At 38.7% G+C, this 17,504-nt stretch overlaps 2 protein-coding genes across 2 annotated transcripts in view; one reads left to right on the top strand and one right to left on the bottom strand.

Moving 5' to 3' along the window:
* The window catches only part of LOC109082789 (chromatin-remodeling ATPase INO80-like), a 37,777-nt gene extending 23,554 nt beyond the window's left edge, over positions 1–14,223 (top strand). The window contains 10 exon segments of the mRNA XM_042777780.1: positions 5,952–6,079; positions 8,031–8,125; positions 8,499–8,571; positions 9,873–10,031; positions 10,468–10,570; positions 10,683–10,771; positions 11,151–11,309; positions 11,675–11,834; positions 12,585–12,803; positions 12,876–14,223. Coding sequence (XP_042633714.1) covers positions 5,952–6,079; positions 8,031–8,125; positions 8,499–8,571; positions 9,873–10,031; positions 10,468–10,570; positions 10,683–10,771; positions 11,151–11,309; positions 11,675–11,834; positions 12,585–12,803; positions 12,876–13,078 — 1,388 coding nt within the window. The 3' untranslated portion in view covers positions 13,079–14,223.
* Positions 14,224–14,381: 158 nt separating this feature from the next.
* Positions 14,382–16,615, bottom strand: LOC109072154 (glutathione-specific gamma-glutamylcyclotransferase 1-like). Its single transcript, XM_019088421.2, is given in 4 exon segments — positions 14,382–15,271; positions 15,824–15,859; positions 15,954–16,062; positions 16,064–16,615. Coding segments are annotated over 4 exon segments (588 nt in total). The 5' UTR covers positions 16,123–16,615; the 3' UTR covers positions 14,382–14,887.
* Positions 16,616–17,504: the final 889 nt, after the last annotated feature.

Raw genomic sequence — 17,504 nt, 5'->3', positions numbered from 1 at the left:
GCTGCAAAGCAACAAAATGTGATTATTTTAAAGGTGGTTGATTCTTTTCTATACCCACTGTGTTTACAGTATCACACACACATTTAGCAAGATTCAATTTGACGCATATTGTTTGTGTCCCCCCGTTGGCTGGTTTGTACACATGAGAGTATTAGTGTATTGATTCTGTACCTTTCGTGTCACTCTAATTGGGGGGCAGGCCACAGGAGGACAGGCTTTCTTTTACAATAGCTCTGCACATTGTTGTAATGTGACTGCTGCTTTGAGCTGTTGTTTTGAGGGAGGGAGAGTAAGAATGCTGCAGAGCTCAGCTCACAGACAGCCTGTGGGAAACTCTGCTTTCCCTTCCTGTTCTTTCAAAGAATCTCTGCACTCCAGCAAAATGGCCGGAAATATTCCTGGCCTTTTTGATTTGGGGCCCAAACAACAGTGACTGCATAATTGTTTGTGATCTGCTCCCTCGGCCCGCCTTTCTGGCTGTGAAAAACACTTAGGCTTCACCAAGGTGTTTGGAGAGATTATCCTTAAGTCAGATGCCCGATCTCCACCCCCCCCCAACCCCCAATGTTTAAAAGTAATGTATTTATTTATTTTCATTGTTTAAATTTGTATATATTTATTCACATGCCTTGGTTTGAATATTAGAAAGTATATATAGCTCAAGTGGTAGAGCATTGCGTTACGAAGCGCAAGGTTGAGGGTTCAATTCCCCGGAACACATGATAGGTAAAAATTGATAGCCTGAATGCACTGTAAGTCGCTTTGGATAAAAGCGTCTGCTAAATGCATAAATTTATTTATTTATTTTTAAATTTATATATATATATATATATATATATATATATATATATATATATATATATATATATATATATTAATATATAACTATAAAATTACTATACTTGTTACTAAAAAAAATTAAGAGTATAATCACACTTAATATATCAAACATTAAATAGAATAGTGTTATTTTTTACTATTATAAAATAATATATAACTATAAAATTACTATACTTGTTACTATATTAAATTACTATACTTATTTCTTTTTGTCTGAAGGTACATTTATTTGACAGAAAATCAAGGGGAAAGAGGACATTATGGGAATATGGCTACAAACAGACTCAAACCCTGATTTCCCATGAGCTCCATTGCTCAATATGTTCTCAAGTCCACCATTTATTTTGTTTTTGCAGGTCAAAGGCTGAAAAAGTCATGATGTTGACCTTTAGTATAACAAGTTGCTTCCCATATGCAGGTCTCCTTCTGGCCTACAGAGGGAGTATTTTACTTTGTTTTAGTCTGCTTTGCCTCTCCCTTTTGTGTGAAATTCAAAATGTGGTCATATAATTCACCCCCATTTGCTTCTGTGTTTGGGTTTGTGCTCAGATCTCAGGCGGGACCTGGTGAGTATAATCGGTATATACGACAGCTTAATGAGAGTCTCCATCATTTGCTCGTTTCATCTGCTGTCCAAGCAAGATCTGTGGTCACTGGACTGCTGCCAGACTCTGTAAACATAGTGTGTGGCAAATGTGTCACATTTTATGATCTTTACCTACAAAAAGATGGCTTTAGATGGAACATCCTAACTATCTGAACCATTTCATCAGCAGCCTACCTGTTTTTTGTCTTGAATGTTGTATTTTTTTTTTGTACGTTTAAAGAGATAGTTCACATAATGTTGCTTTGAACCACACTGACTTTCACTGTATGGACAAAAGCAGTTGAAAAATCCATCTTTTGTGTTCCACTTAAGAAAGTTATTCAGAACAACATGAGGGTAGTGTTGTGGTACTTTAGACCGGTCTTAAGACCTTTTTTATAAGGTCTTGGTCTTGTCTCGGTCTCAACCTTATTTTTACTCTGTCTTGTCTCGGCCTCAGATTTAAAGGACTCTGGATTTTATTACAAGACTGGTTAAGACCACAACTGCAGGGATGTCTCATACTTGCACTGTCTGAATTGTTTGTTAACATCATTAATGTGATGACGTAAAACTTCCTGCTTTAAATGCAATCAGTAACTTATTTCTAATTTGATTTATTTTGATACTGCTGTGTCCGGTTAGAATTTAATGGGAAATTGTGTCAAAAATCTCATAAAAATTAATACAAATAGCCAAAATATTCAAGATATGATTGCAAAAAAAATGTATTTGAGATCTTGTTTTTCATGTTACATAAAATAAGCTATTTTCAAGCAAAAGAGCTATTTTCATGAATATGAGCATGATTACAAAACGTAATATTGATTTTATGCGAATGTTAAACAAAGAAGTATTAAGTGGATTACATTTTAGACACAGTTGTTTTTTTTTTTGTTTTTTTTTTCTATTTTAGCAATGAAAATAGTTCCAAACAAAGTCCAGCAATCCAAAGCAACTGTTGCGTTTCTGAGCAACACACAGTGGTGATCTATCACCAACCTGAATTTCAGGAGTGCTGGTTCGGTCTTGATCTTGACTCAGTCTCGCCCTGCCTTGGTCTTGGTCTCAACACACTATGGTCTTGATCTCGACTTGGTCTTGGTTTAGGTGGTCTTGACTACAACACTACATTCTAAATTGTGATTGCATCATTTATTTGTGCAACTCTTTCCTGTTTTTAAGGTGCACTTTCACGTAGGTGAAGTTATGTGAATTGAGTGGAAAAACAAACATTGTTTATGTTGAGCATCAGCTTCACTCCTTGGACCTGTGCTCATGTTTGGGTATTGGCTAATGGTTGTACTGGGCACCGGTAAACACTAAAGCTAATCTTGTGCATGCTTGTGTTGTCACCTATTGTCCCTTTTCCAAAAAAAGTGGTCCTAAAGCTGACATTGCTTTAATGAAATTAGCAAGCAATGGAAAGACAATTAAGTAGGCAGGGTGGTTAATGAGCTCGTCCAGGGCTCTGTGACAGATTTTAAAAAATTGGGTCACCCTCGGGTCAGACCTGAATTCTGGACAGGAGGGACTGGATTAGAGCCGAGGCTCCTGTAACGCCACTCTTGAGGGGTTTCCGCCAGCAGGTGGGTTAAATTGATAGCGGTAACCATAGTAATATCTGATGGCACAGCATTTGGTTTCTTTGAGCTCCCCCTGTTTTGCAGTTGGAAGGTATCCTGAAAATACATGAAGCCGTCCTCTATGAACTTTCATTTCAACATAACCCACTCCTAAATCTGTTATCGTAAAATCGTAAAAGTCACTCTTGTTAGTTTCCTCTGAAAATGTTTTTGTATGAGTTTAGTCATGTTTGATAAGCATGTCTAAGAGTTGCTTTAAGATGAAGTAGCATGTGTCTGACTAATTGTCAGACTTGTGAAAAAGGACGTGTGGGGGGTTTGATAAGACAGGAATGGAAACACCAGAGGAGACTCTGTGGTGCCGGTGCTGTTGAGTTGTGGGTACCAATGGGTCACATCATCCCCTTAGACCACCATCTTCATCCCACAGTCTTTCAGGGCTTCATAAAGTGGGATCTGGCAGCTCTTTGCCTCTTCCCTCTGACGCCAGACCCATTAGATTAGAGTTTTATGGGGAAGAGCGAATGGGAGACTCTTCTCTCTTCATAAAACAGTCTTTCTCTCAGTCAGGAACCTGAAACCTCAGCCTTTTGCTAAAGAAACCATTGCTGTTAACACTGTGGGATATGGTTGTTAAACTTGTACACGTATTTCAGCAGGCAGTCTCTTGGTGAAAAATGTGATCCTTCAAGCAGTCTTCAGTGGTCTGAAAATAGTATAATATATAATCATTATGCACCATAGTATATGATCAGTGTATAACCAGCTCTAGTAAATCTTTATTGAATGTGCAAGCTCAGCTGCTAGTCACTGTAAAACACTAAAGCAAATTAAGGTATGTACACTACCATTAAAAAGTTTGGGGGCAGAACATTTTTTTTAAGAAGTTAATACTTTTATTCAGCAAGGAAACTTTAAATTGATCAAAAGTGGCAGTAAAATGTTTGTTACAAAATATTTCAATTTCAATTAAATCCTGTTCTTTCAAACTTTCTACTCATCAAAGAATCCTGAAAAAATTACTGTTTCCATGAAAAAACTAAGCAGCACATGGCTGCTGAAAATTCTGCTTTGCCATAACAGTAAATTACATTTTAAAATGTATTAAAATAGAAATCAGTTATTTTTAATCGTAATAATATATCACAATATTTATTGTATAGTTTATTTGTATAGCGCTTTTTTTACATTGCAAATCACTGTATAATTGTATAATTGATCAGTGTTTCAATCGATTATATTTAATTTAATTTTCAATGTTATGAATTGACTATTTTGTAAATTGTTTTTTTTTCTTTATATCTTAAATATTAAAGTCAACAACAAGGCTTTTAATGAAGAGATGAATCAAACTGAAGATGGCCCATTTTAATCTCATGTTTTTAACTATTCCAATGAAATTTTAGATGTCTGCTTTGTCTGAAACTCCTTTCAGAAAGCTGATGAATGCATTTCTGCATGATTAGTAAATTAAGAATTTGTGATCATTGTAAAGTGTCTAATATTTTTTTTCCAATTTCATTGCCAGATAATCTCATCAAATCACCACTTTTTAGAGCTGTATGATAATGAGAAATCAAGTGTACTTTTTTGTCATTTGTTTGTAAATTACATGATTTGCTCTCAAGTTTTCAAACAGAACTTGCCATCATCTGTGCAAACAAATCACTTGGATGTGATCTCGATTTATTAAAACTTGAGAGGTAATTGGAAAGTATCTCTCAGGCTGAATATGGCCCACAGATCTGTTGTTTGAGACCCCCTGCCTCAGAGCAAATGTTCATCTCGTGTAGAGTAAATTAGATCCATGTGGACATTATCTTGTCAATCATCAACATGGTGAGTATGAGATTTTGAGTGCATGGGCTAATTTGAGCCATTCTCCACCACTCATTGAAAAGGTTACGCGCATGCCCTTTTCAGGGTCATGGGGGTGTTGAGTCAGGGTTCAGCTATGGTTCACATTAGCATGGACATGATCAACATGGTCATGCTGGCCATGAGTTTGACATGCTTTTTGTACTGTCTAAGGCTCGGCCAGCAGGCCTCAAACTCTCTCTGGGGATCTCTAGATTGCTCTGGCAGCCGGCTCTGTGTGTATAATCACTTTCTGAGTGCCCATGACTAGCAGGGTCATTTAACTTCCCCCTATGAGCTGACCCTAGGGTCAAGGGTTGCACCAGTCAACAATGGGAAGCCTGTGCTTCCTCTTTTGTAAGCACTGTTGGGGTGACAGCATTGATAGACCACTGCCACAAAATTTTCTGGTCTGTGAACATCAGTCAAATGTGTTGATGTCTTACATAACTGATATACATTTGATAACCAGCAAAAAAACTGAAAATACAACTTGCTTAGAATTTATAGGATGATGTGGATTACCTCAGCAAATAATTTAGATGAACACAAACAAACAAAACAATTACTAGATTATTGTTGTTATTGTTAGTTTAAATGTAAAAAAGAAAAAAAAATATTGTCCTGTAACCAATATGGTACCAATATATCATGCATCACTAAAAATAATTTAAAAGAAATCGCTACCTTTCAATAAAGCATAACATTTTTATCTTAAGTATTTTTTTTTCCACTTAAGAGATCTTTTCACTTTAATGCTCAGATGTTCATGATATCACAAAACAAACATACTGAAAGAACTTTATGATGGATCTGTAACCAATTTTGAGCCGAGAGTGGGATTTCTGTCATCGGTAAGTGAGGAGCAGGAAATGGAAAACCCGGAGCGGAGCTGGAGCGGAGTGATTATGGAACGCTTTGAGCAGGGAGGGGAAATTGCTGTCACTCCACAAGCTTATTCATTATATTGCTTTAAAATATCTAATCAGCTCCATTCCGACAGTGTGGGATACAGTTTTGATCTTGTGAGTTGACGCATTATTTACCATTTCTGAAATGTTTTTCTCCGCTTTGTTCTTCAGACAAAGAGTCTCTGATCACAGACAGCGGGAAGCTTCACACTCTAGACCTGCTGCTGACTCGACTGAAGTCTCAGGGCCACCGAGTTCTCATCTACTCTCAGATGACCCGCATGATAGACCTTTTAGAGGTGAGTGCTTTCAGGAACTTCTCACAGTCGGTGACTGACAGCTCTGTGGCCTGTGAATATTATGTAGCTACGTTGTCATTGTTACATGTTATTTCCTTCAACCTTTCCTTCACGTCCACAGAACTCTGTCTGTACTGAAGCGATTGTAGATATCGGAGGTCACACTGTACATGTTTTTGTTTACCTGTTCGTTGTACTTTGAGTTGTTAATCCCACAAAAAAAAGAGAGGGCTAAATTTGATCAAGCATTGTGAAAGGAATGTTTGCTGTTAAATAGCTTCATATTGTTAAAGCTGGACAAAAGCTGAGAGAAGAGAACTGGAGGAAACAATCACTTTTTCCAGAGGCACACAGTTGTTTGCCACATGTTCCGCAGCAAGCCAAACATGGAGCTAAAAGTAGAAGCCTCCAATAACATTGTCAACATAGTCCTACACAACAGCGCTCGTAGTCTAGAAACACCTTAGAGTCAAAAGGAATTCCTTCCGATTCATTTTGGCTTTTTTCATGCCAGTCTCTCTAAAGTCTCATTACGTAGATTCGACTTCCTTTATTTGTGAAGTAGTTGGTCTATAGATAAAGTTAAGCATGGAAAAACATGGCATCAACCTTTGGCTTTGATTGGCCATTAGTTTTGGCATCGACGTGTATATCTACACCTTATATTTTTACTTTAGGTCAACATAAAAATCTTGATTGATCCTATTTTCTTTTTGGATACACATTCCTGGTCTTATTGTGAACGATTCATCAGTGCACGCAATTCAAAAGAAAAAATGTTTGGCTTTACATTCTTTCATCAAAATGTAATAACTTACCCCGCCTCTGAAATGACTTTCCTTTTCAGCTGGCATCACATATTTGGCTTATTTTTCAACCCCTCTAGTTTGTGATGGATAATATATTATTCACAATGTCCTGCTCTTTGAATAGAAATATGTCACAATATATATAACCATTCTAGTTTCATGTGTATAATAAACTTTTCAAACAAGGGAGCCCTTCCTAAAATATAAAGGAAGCCATATATTATAATTTTTAAATACCTATATAATATAACAAATTTTATAAAAACAAGTTGCAAAGTATATGTATCCAAAATTAAATAATTGCCGCTAAAATTAAATATAATAATATAATCCAGAAAATATTAAACTTTATTTTATTATTATTTTTTTACTGTTAAAATGTTTAAAACATTCAAATGTTTTAAAAACATTAAATAATGTTTAATTTCCATCTTAAGTTAATAAGTTACCCAAGTTTTCTGCGGACCCCCTAGACCCCCTCGTAGGTCCCCGGAGCCCAGTTTGAAAACTCCGGCTCTGAATCAGTGTATTCTCTGTGCAGAAGCCGAAGATTGTCAAGTCTTGTCTCCTTTGATATTGTGTCTCTCCAAGCAGATCCCTTGAGTGTTTTGGTCAAGTTTTTTATTATTATTATTTATTATGTGTTCAATAGCTTAACTCCCACTTGAGGTCTGTTCAAGCATTTTCCAGGCTTTATTCCTAAATCTCAGGCTAAATCATGTAATGTTGGAGTTATAACCTGGAGTTATATTCTCAGCGGTGTAATGCAGTTTGTTTCTTACAGCTGCAGAGAAGCTTGAGATTTGTGATCTAATGTTACTTCAGGCTGGAACAAAGTCCTAATCAAAGATATTTAATGTCAAAGAGACTTCATTCGGACCAGATGTGCTTTTGGGAGGCCATCCAGTGGAGTTGAGACTTCACTCTGGGTGGCGTAGGAGAGTGGGAGGTCATCTGAGAGAAATCTCTGAGAAGAGTCTGCAATGCTAATGAGGATCTGTGGTGGTGTGTTCAGGGGGACATTACTGAAAACCAGCCCTGCAGATTTTATGAGAGAATTAAAGTGAAATAGACACCAGTTTCATGTTTGCCTGCTTGATTTTCCATTTTCTTACTTGAAGTGTTTCTCAACTGTCCTGCAGGAGTACATGGTGTACCGCAAGCATACTTACATGAGATTGGATGGTTCATCCAAGATTTCGGAGCGGCGGGACATGGTGGCTGACTTCCAGAGCCGGTGAGTTTTTAGCTAGTTTTCTGCAGCATGACAGCAAGGATTGAAAAGGAGACGCACACGTCTGCAAGCGCCCATATCTTCTTAAACCTAATTAGGGCTTGTTTTTCCAAAATGTCACCAAGCGTAAATTCCTCATCCCTGGGCTTTGCGCTCTCTTCTCTTTCCCCACCCTTCCTCATGGGGTCTGGTTTGCATTAGCTCAGCTCTCTGTGGGTGCAGTGGGCTCTGGTTTTTATTTTCTAGAGGAGTGTGCTGTATATTGAAACGTCTCTCTGTGTAAATCCTGGGCAGTTGGACAGGCCTCTTAAAGACCATGATCTGGCTCTGCTTTATTTGCTTTCTCTCACTGTTCTGGTCTCCCCTCCCTTTGCAGGACGGATATTTTTGTCTTCCTCCTCAGTACCAGAGCCGGAGGCTTGGGGATCAACCTGACAGCTGCAGACACGGTGAGGCCGTAGCCCATCAGCACATCATGATTACCAGATCTCCTTCCCCCCACCAGAGGCCATGAGAACGGCTTCTAATATTGTATGAACAATTAGCAGTCATGTAGTAATAGCTGCTGAACTCGTTGACCTTAACATGGACACTTTGAAGCTTCAACCAGATGGTCAGCGTGTAACATGACCAACCACAGTTTGTTTATGTTTAGGGGTGGGTGAATCTGAAATGATGGATACCGCAATAATAGCAAGGTATTAAATAAATAAACAAATTACGGTGCAGCAGTCTCTGTAAGCAGTTACACAGAAAACTTGAAAATGTTCAGTTTGTGTAGACAAAGACTAGGATCAGAATGAATTATAAAAAATAAGAACTGAAAACAGTGAAACTCTGCAAAGTGCTCAGCAAATTGTGCAGTTCAGCTTGAGGGTATCTAGTTTACTTGCTACTACGTGTATGTTCCATATATCTCTGATATATATGCAAAATATAATGTGTGTAAAATTAATTAACTGGCTTTTATGTTGTCACTTTACTGAAATTAAAGAATATTATTTTATTTTATCTGGAAAATATTTACTTTTTAAAACCATGTATGAAATATTAGTAAAAGTAATTAAAATGTTTTGAAAATCATTGCATTAAACATAATTCATTTATTAAAATATAATGTTAACTTTGACAGCCATAATGGAATTAATGAAGATAATGCTTTAATTTAATTTAATTTTACTGAATGAACACCATTAAACTAAAGCTCTTTGATAGAACACAAAGGACTGTTTTTGCAAGTTGTGTTATGTTAAGAATATTTAAATTAATATATAAAATGTTTGAATATTTGGTTTAATTTGGAATTCTCCTGTCAACTAAATTGTCATTTTTTCATTAGCTAAAATTAGATGCCATTTTAGTCTGTATAAAATGAATAAGAAATTACAAAATATTGGATAATTTAAAAAAATAAAACTGTAAAAATAATAATAATAAAACTCTGGTCACTGTATCAGCAAGGTACCTTGTTAGCATGTCTTTCTGAAGCAGACTAAATACTCCCAGATTGAGTCAGCCAGTCATATATGAGCTTGGTCAGATACAGAAAGTACTTTTCAATGTTGTGTACAATAATGCATCAGATAGTCAATGAATTGACTATGAAGGTGTTCAGTCTGAGACATAAACGGTATTTTAAACCAGTGTGTATTATATATGCAAGAACTAAAAAGCCATCTGTGCGATAGCCATGAATAGGAATGATGAGATCATTTCATGTGACTAAGGTAGCCTTTTCCTCTTTTTCCAGGTCATCTTCTACGACAGTGACTGGAACCCCACAGTTGACCAGCAAGCTATGGATCGAGCCCACAGACTAGGACAAACCAAGCAGGTCACAGTCTATCGGCTTATTTGCAAAGGGACAATTGAAGAACGCATCCTACAGAGAGCCAAAGAAAAGAGTGAGGTTAGTACACAGTATCGAGTCCCTTCCTTGGGCCAGAAGGTTACACAAAATAAAATGTAGCCTGTTTTCCTTTTAATTCAGCTAATACTGCTATGGTTGGACAAATTACCCCTTTTTCCCCTCATAGCTTACATCAGTCAGTTTAAGTTACAAAAACTATATTTATCTAAATGTCAAACCTCAGAAGAGTCTTTGCAGTGACAAGGGGGTGAAAGGAATATTTAGACCATGGATTTAACTGCGGTTACAACTTATTATACTGTAATTGCATGTGCTCTAAACATTCACATGTAGTCCGGGATATCTGTATCAACACATCATCATAGTCAGTATATGTTTCCAAGAGTCAAATTTTCTCCTCTTTCTGCTCTTACTGATTTGATTTATTTATTCTCCGTCTCAATAATCACTTTCTGCTGTGGGATCTGCACTTCAGATTCAGAGGATGGTAATATCAGGAGGAAATTTTAAACCTGACACCCTGAAACCCAAAGAGGTGGTCACCTTGCTGCTGGATGATGAGGAGCTGGAGAAAAAATGTGAGCTACCACTCTGTTTATGATAATAAATGCATATGTAGAATCTAAATGGGTTAATAACTGAATGAATTGCTTGGCTCTGATTGGATGGTTTGGTTGTGTTTCTGGGCAGTGCGTTTACGGCAGGAAGAGAAACGGCAGCTGGAGGAGAGTAGTAAGGTGAAAGAGAGGAAGAGGAAGAGGGAGAAGTATGCAGAAAGGGTAAGTTCTCTCATAGAGGTGTACAGTGATGAAGAATCGACTTCCTGTGCAGTGGTGTTCAACAATAGTAATATATATTTTTCCAAAAAAAAAAATGACAGAAAGACAAATCAACATAACTGAAACTTAAATTAACCACTTAACACAAAATATAAAAATAAGACCTTATTCAAAATGTATATATTATAATAGCATGTAAATGATACAAAAATAGCACTGCTTTATATTCATTTCCACAAGGATTTTTTTTTTAAGGTTCCTGATGTAGAAATCCATATGCAAATTTTATCAAATTATTTTGTAGGTGAACATCAAGAAAATGTCCTAATCGCCATTGTTTATCTATCCTCTTTCCCTGCATCCCACTCATTTTAAAAAGAGAAAGGAGGATGACCCAGACACTAAGAGGAGGAAAGAAGGTGTGAATGTGGTCATCCCTTTTGTCCCGTCTGCAGACAACTCCAATCTGTCGGCAGATGGAGAAGACTCGTTCATCAGTGTGGACATGGACTCTGCCATGCCCAGCCCCTTCAGTGAGGTAAGAGTCTATGAGACTCTACTGGTATGCACTTCCTGTACTGGATTGAACTATGTGATCCTGATAATGTTTTATTGAATTGCAGAGGTCATAATGTCAGGAAGAGTTATTGTACAGGGTTGGTCCTGTAATGACATTTCTTTAGCTGATGAGTCCACAAAACAATAATGTGAGAACTTGCCCAAAGAACAGATGATTTCTATAGAGCTGTTATGCCATTGTCAACACACATCCTCTCATTTAGCTGCCATATTGATCTCACGCCGCTCTTCCTCCTCCTCGTCCATCTTCTGGTCCTGCTGTCTTTCCTTCGTGGTGCTGTCCCTCTGTCCCTGTCTCACCCCCAGAACTATGTGTCTCTGCAGATCTCGTTGAGCAGTGAGCTCCAGCCCAGCTCCATTCCTGCAGACGAAAGCAGCAGCGACATGCTGGTAATTGTGGATGAACCCGTGTCTTCTGCTCCACAGTCCCGTGCCACCAACTCTCCCGCGTCCATCGCCGGCTCTGTGTCTGACACGATGAATGGTGGGTGTACTTGTTTTAATTCTTATTCGTTTTTTAATTGCATTCAGACTTGTGTAGCTCACAGAAAGCTTTGTTGTATTTCATCAATTAAGATTTTTTTTTTTTCAGCCAACACCTACATTTGCTACAACTTCTTGCTTCTCTGGTCTTATACATGTGTTCATTGGGGATTATTGCTTTATTGTTCAAATCCCTGAATACAGTTTAACAAGGTCGTTTTTAGCACAGATCTGGATATCTTCCTGTCGAGTGATGAGCAGTGCTAATAAGCAGTGTTGCAGTCTAGGCCATAAAGCTGAGAGTGCAGAGGTTTGTTGGATTGAGCCTGCCTGTGAAACGCGAGCAGAACTGTGGCTATGAAGGAGACATGGTGTGCGTGAGTCTGGGCCGCAGTGACTCAGACAGCCTCGGCATGCAACCTCATAATAAACTGGCAGGATTAGAGGAAAAATGGCAAACTCTGAAAATTGAAAAGAAATATATTGATGTGTTTGGCTGGCACATAATCTGAAATCATACTTTTGAGGGTACACTACCAAGTTTGGGGTTGGTAATTTTATTGAGGTTTTTGAAAGAAGTCTTTTATGCTCACCAGGGCTACATTTATTTGATCAGAAATACAGTACAAACAGTATTATTGTGAAATATTTTTACAATTTAAAATAACTGTTTTCCATTTTAATATATTAAAATATAATTTATTCCTGTGATGGGCTGTAACCCATTTCATCATACATGACTTTCTCTCAGGTGTCTCCTCCCAAGATGTGTCCAGTCCAGGCAGGGGAAGGTCCGGTCGGAGTCGAGGACGACCCAAAGGCTCTGGAGGAGCTGGGAAGTCTTCTGTGAGAAAGGGAAGAGGACGGAAGTCCACCGCGGGCAGTGCTGCAGCCATGGCGGGGGCGATGGCAGGGGCGGCAGCGGCATCTGCGGCTGCGTATGCCGCATACGGCTACAGTGTGTCCAAAGGTAACAGATTTGTCTTTGACTAACAGAACTCCTGGTGAAAAGGTCTATAACAGTTCATCTATTGTTACTCAGGTATTCCAGCAGCTGGCTCCTTACAACCGGCTCTTATTCGGTCTTCAACCACACCTGCCTTTGTTCCAGCTGGCACCTCCTCCCCCCAGGCTAAAGGAAGCACTGTGGCCACCAACTCACAGACTTTAGCACACGGCAGTTCACAAAGCAAACACAACGCCACTAAGAGAGCCAAAGCACCCAGCAACCACAGTGGGCGGTAGCAGCTTGTGAATGTTCGCTTTTTGATTGTAGCATGGCCAGTACATTTTCAGTCCAAGGTTGATGATTCTAACGCTTACGATGTCGAGCCGTTATCAGACTGCAAGCCCTATTGTCACTGGGAAACCCGACCTGATGCACACCCCAATATAGCATCCATTTCAGGGGCTGGTGAACAGTATGGGAGGTAGCACACTTCCCTAAAAGTCACTTTTCCATTGAGAATTTGATCTTCTGAACATGAAATTTAAGTAACTGTTCCTTATTGTACAGAAAATAGCCATTGTAAAGGTTGACAAAAGAGTTTGTTTTTTTCAGTGACAGCTCAATTTTTTTTGTTTTCTGATGACCAAGTAAGCAAAGGGCAGGAGGGTCAAATAAGGGAACCAAGATTTTTCTTCATCTTCTGGCTCTGATCATGAGATGTTAGGTATCATTATGAGCAGAGATGAGTTGAAATGGGACAGGGGAAGAATGTTGGTTATTGAACACCCTCTGGAACAAAGTTTTTACCTTGAACACATAGGAACAGATAAGACCGCTTTTGTAAGATTGCCCTTATTTTTGTAGGACCGACTCGTTGACATTTGTTCAATTTGAATACCGAATGGCCTTCTTTATTTGCTGCAAATTCAAAGATTTTGGCTTAAATACAAATATATATTTTCTTTTGGGAAGAATTAAAGAAATCAATGTTTTTTTGTAGTAAATGCAATGGAAAAATGTCTGAAGAGAGTGCTGCTCGAAAAACGTCACAGCTCAGATTGTAACTTAAAATATTTGGTTGTGAAATGTATCATAGCTTAAGTTAAAACCTGGTAATTTATGATGATCTGTGCTACTTGTAAATTGTATCAAAGCGGTTTTATTTTTAAATAACATGATGAAAAGTCCATAATTTTGTTGCATCTGTGACATGTGGCTATGGTTTTGAGGAAGGCCATTTTTGGGTTTTGTCTTTAAAAGTGATTATAAATGTTATATGTATGTAAATACTTAAAGGGTATTGTCCCTTTCAAAGTTCTCCATTTTCCCGCAATTGCTTGTCTATTTTTATAGGTCAGTGTAAATACCTGGAGAAAAACCCAAATGGTCCTTTTACTAACTTGGAGAAAAACTAAATAAACATTGATTCAGTGATTTGAAATTTTCACTGTGGGTCTTCTTTCTGCTGAATCTTTCAAAACCCTGTCTGTTTTTAAAATGCAAGTCTGCATTTCACCTTCTCACAAGTTCACACATCTTTCTTACTTATATAACACAGATACCGACTTCATGTCACACCAAACACACTTGACATTCAGGTTACAGGTTCTCTAAAGGTTTTAATGTGCAAAAGGAAAACATTCGTAATGGCTTAACAGTATTCTGCTTCAGTGCAAATTAAAATGGAAGTGTATTGAGGTTTCATGCCCACATATCCAAAAAAAAAAAAAAAAAAAAAAAAAAAAAAAAAAAAAAAAAGTGAACAGCTTTAAAACTGGACAAACTTTGGCAATACATTGTCACACAAACATGCTTTTGTACAACAGCACCATATACTTGGGTCAAGAGCACAAGACAACTGACAGTATGCATGATATGCTATAGAATGACAACATCGACAGCCTAAAATACCAAGTTCCCTTAATATAGTACCATTACTGTAGTATAGTACGTTTAAATAGCTTAGTATAGGGAGAATGAAATATTTCAATAGTCACTAAAATCACAAACACACCTCAAGTACGGCAACATGAACTTTGTTAGGCTCTTAATGGTGTTTGGACTAAATGTTGACTTATTTAATGTTTTATAGAAGATACAGGTGTCTAGCCTGCTAACAATATGGGTCTAATGGTGGCAAGAACAGCTTTTTCAATGGAAAACAGATGAGGGTCGTCCACATCAGGGCAGCTGACTCTCATGAACTCCGCCAGACGAAGCAGGTACTCGATGTTGTGGCCCGACTTCCCCTTGCACACGGCGATCTGAGAAGCAATTTCTTCTGTGCTGGCAGGCCCCAGGTAAATAGGGTTGTCAGGCGTGGCGATGTAAACCAAAGCCTGGACAGGGGACTGGTTTGCGCCCTGCGGGACGAACTCTACGACCTGGGTCAGGTAGCCACCTCTTACGGCCTCCCTCACATTCAGGTACTTGAGAGACTCCTCTACCTGAGAGCCAGTCACTTCGAAGGCAACACCCCAGGTGCACGCCTGTGTATGTAAACACAAGGTTAGTCACATCTAGTGAAGGGAATGAGTATTTAAAGGTATAGTTCACCCAAAAATAAAAATTGTAATTTGCTCCCTCTCATGTTGTTCCAAACCCGAAAGTCTTTCTTCCAGTAGAAATAAAATATGGCAGAATGACAGCCTCAGTGACAATTTACTTCAATTGCATCTATTTGTTTCTATACAATGGAAGTGAATGGAGACTGACTGACGCTATCATTTAATTCAACATCTTTACCACGGTTTCACAGACAAGGCTTAAAGCCTAGTCTCAGGCTAAAATGCATCGTCTTAACTGAAAGGAACTTCCACTGACATCTCCACTAGCTAAACTCTGCAGGGCAGAGGACCGAAGCTGCCCAGCCCTGGTTTAGCAGAAATAATTATGTCAGTTATACAGGTTTGGAACAACGCAAGTTCGAGTAAACAGAAAAAGAAAAAAAAACACTCATTACGTCAACAAAAATGGATATTTCACTGTTGTCTAACGTTATTCACAGCGTTGTTCCTATGAAAAGGGGAAGTTACACTTACGTCATCCTCCTCGATGAGCGTCACCACTCTTCCGGGCTGTAATGGAAAGACGCAAACGTCAATGAGGAACTCTTCAGGTATTTAGTAACGTATGTATTTACGAAAGCTAAAAATGTGCAAATAAACTCACCATTTCATCATCTCCACGATGAAAATTATCCCCGTGCCAGAAGCGTCTCTTGTACCCCTTAATATAGCCGATCTTGCTCCTCTTGTACTTGAAGTCTGGTTTCCAAACACGAACCGTAACCGAAGATCCACAGGCTGGATTTTCCAGCGATTATGTCTTGAGGTTTCATCTTTACAGGATGGTATGAGGATAGAAATGGTAGTAGTGTACACTTTGATGTAGCAGCTGCTTCTTGCTAAATGAATGGGCCTACAGGCTAACTGGCTAGCGTTAGCTTCCTCCGATCAAGTAGGAGAGGTATCGGTTGGCTCACGGCTATACCGCGGACGGTATCAGAGCCCAACTGCTTGGCAGCTGTGATGGTGAAGTCACCCAAATCGCTTTTCTTTGCCTGGTGCATGCCGATGCCGTGCAGTTACCGCGTTAATGCATTAAAACTCCATTTTGGCCTCTTCGGCTCTTTCAACTAGAATAAAAGACAAAAACTGTTGCTAGCTCACCGGCCAGCCCGCTGTTTACCAACAAACCTCTACCCAGCCAAACACACGACACATCAGAGTCAGAAGAAATAGCGGTTTAACCAGCCTTTCAACCGTTACTTTCAAGCGCCCTAAGCTGCCCTGCTCCTTCTCCTCCTCAGCGGATGATGAAATCTAGGCTGCTTTGAGGCAGGCTATATGCGACGATGTCTATGGGCGTATCTAACCTTGCTCAAAATCCTGTCCAATCACAGCGTAGATAGGGCGGGGAGTCTTCGCTTCTATCCAATCAAATCATCTCGCCGTGGCTCTATAAGCGCATACCTGTCTGATTGGCTCACAAACCAGGAAAAAACGCCAGAGGTTGTTTAATTTCATAGGCGGGCCAGACGTCAGTCACAGAATAATCTTACACTGATTCGTCCGAAAATCTGTCGCTTAAAGTCTGTTCGGCTGATGCAACTTGAAACAAGCGTTTCAAGCGGCGATACAGGCACAGTACGTACTGTTTAGTATTGCATCAGGCCTTCTCTGAACGTTATTTGACACCGAAAACACTGCTGAATGCACATTCAAGGGACCAGATTTGACTTCAAAGTTTATTTATAAAGCACTTTTTTAGAAACAGTGTTAAACGCCATACTATAAAAATAGGCTTTTAAGCAAAATTTAAAAACAGTAAGTTGCCTTTCTAACATGTAAAGGCAAATTATTCCAAAGTCTAGGGCCCACCACTGCAAACGCACTGTCACCCCTGCTCTTCAGCCTTACACGAGGGACAACTAACAATGAATGGTCAGCGCATCTAAGTCCCCTCGACGAAGCATATGGCTGTATTAAGTCAGAGAGATATGTTAGTGCCAGACCATTCAATGATTTAAAAATTAAGACTAAAATCTTAAAATCAATTCTAAAACGGACAGGAAGCCAATGAACAGAGGCCAAAATGGGAGTAATATGTTCCTGCTTTTGTGTTCCCGTTAGCATTCTGAATCATTCTTATGAAGATATAATAATCCATAAAATATGACATAATATATAAAAAAGATAATATAACATTCATCCATTTATC

The sequence above is a fragment of the Cyprinus carpio genome, chromosome A20, assembly GCF_018340385.1.
Source record: "Cyprinus carpio isolate SPL01 chromosome A20, ASM1834038v1, whole genome shotgun sequence".
Lineage (NCBI taxonomy): Eukaryota > Metazoa > Chordata > Actinopteri > Cypriniformes > Cyprinidae > Cyprinus > Cyprinus carpio.
The sequence above is the reverse complement of the archived record's forward strand: the minus strand, read 5'-3'. Positions and strand labels throughout refer to the sequence as shown.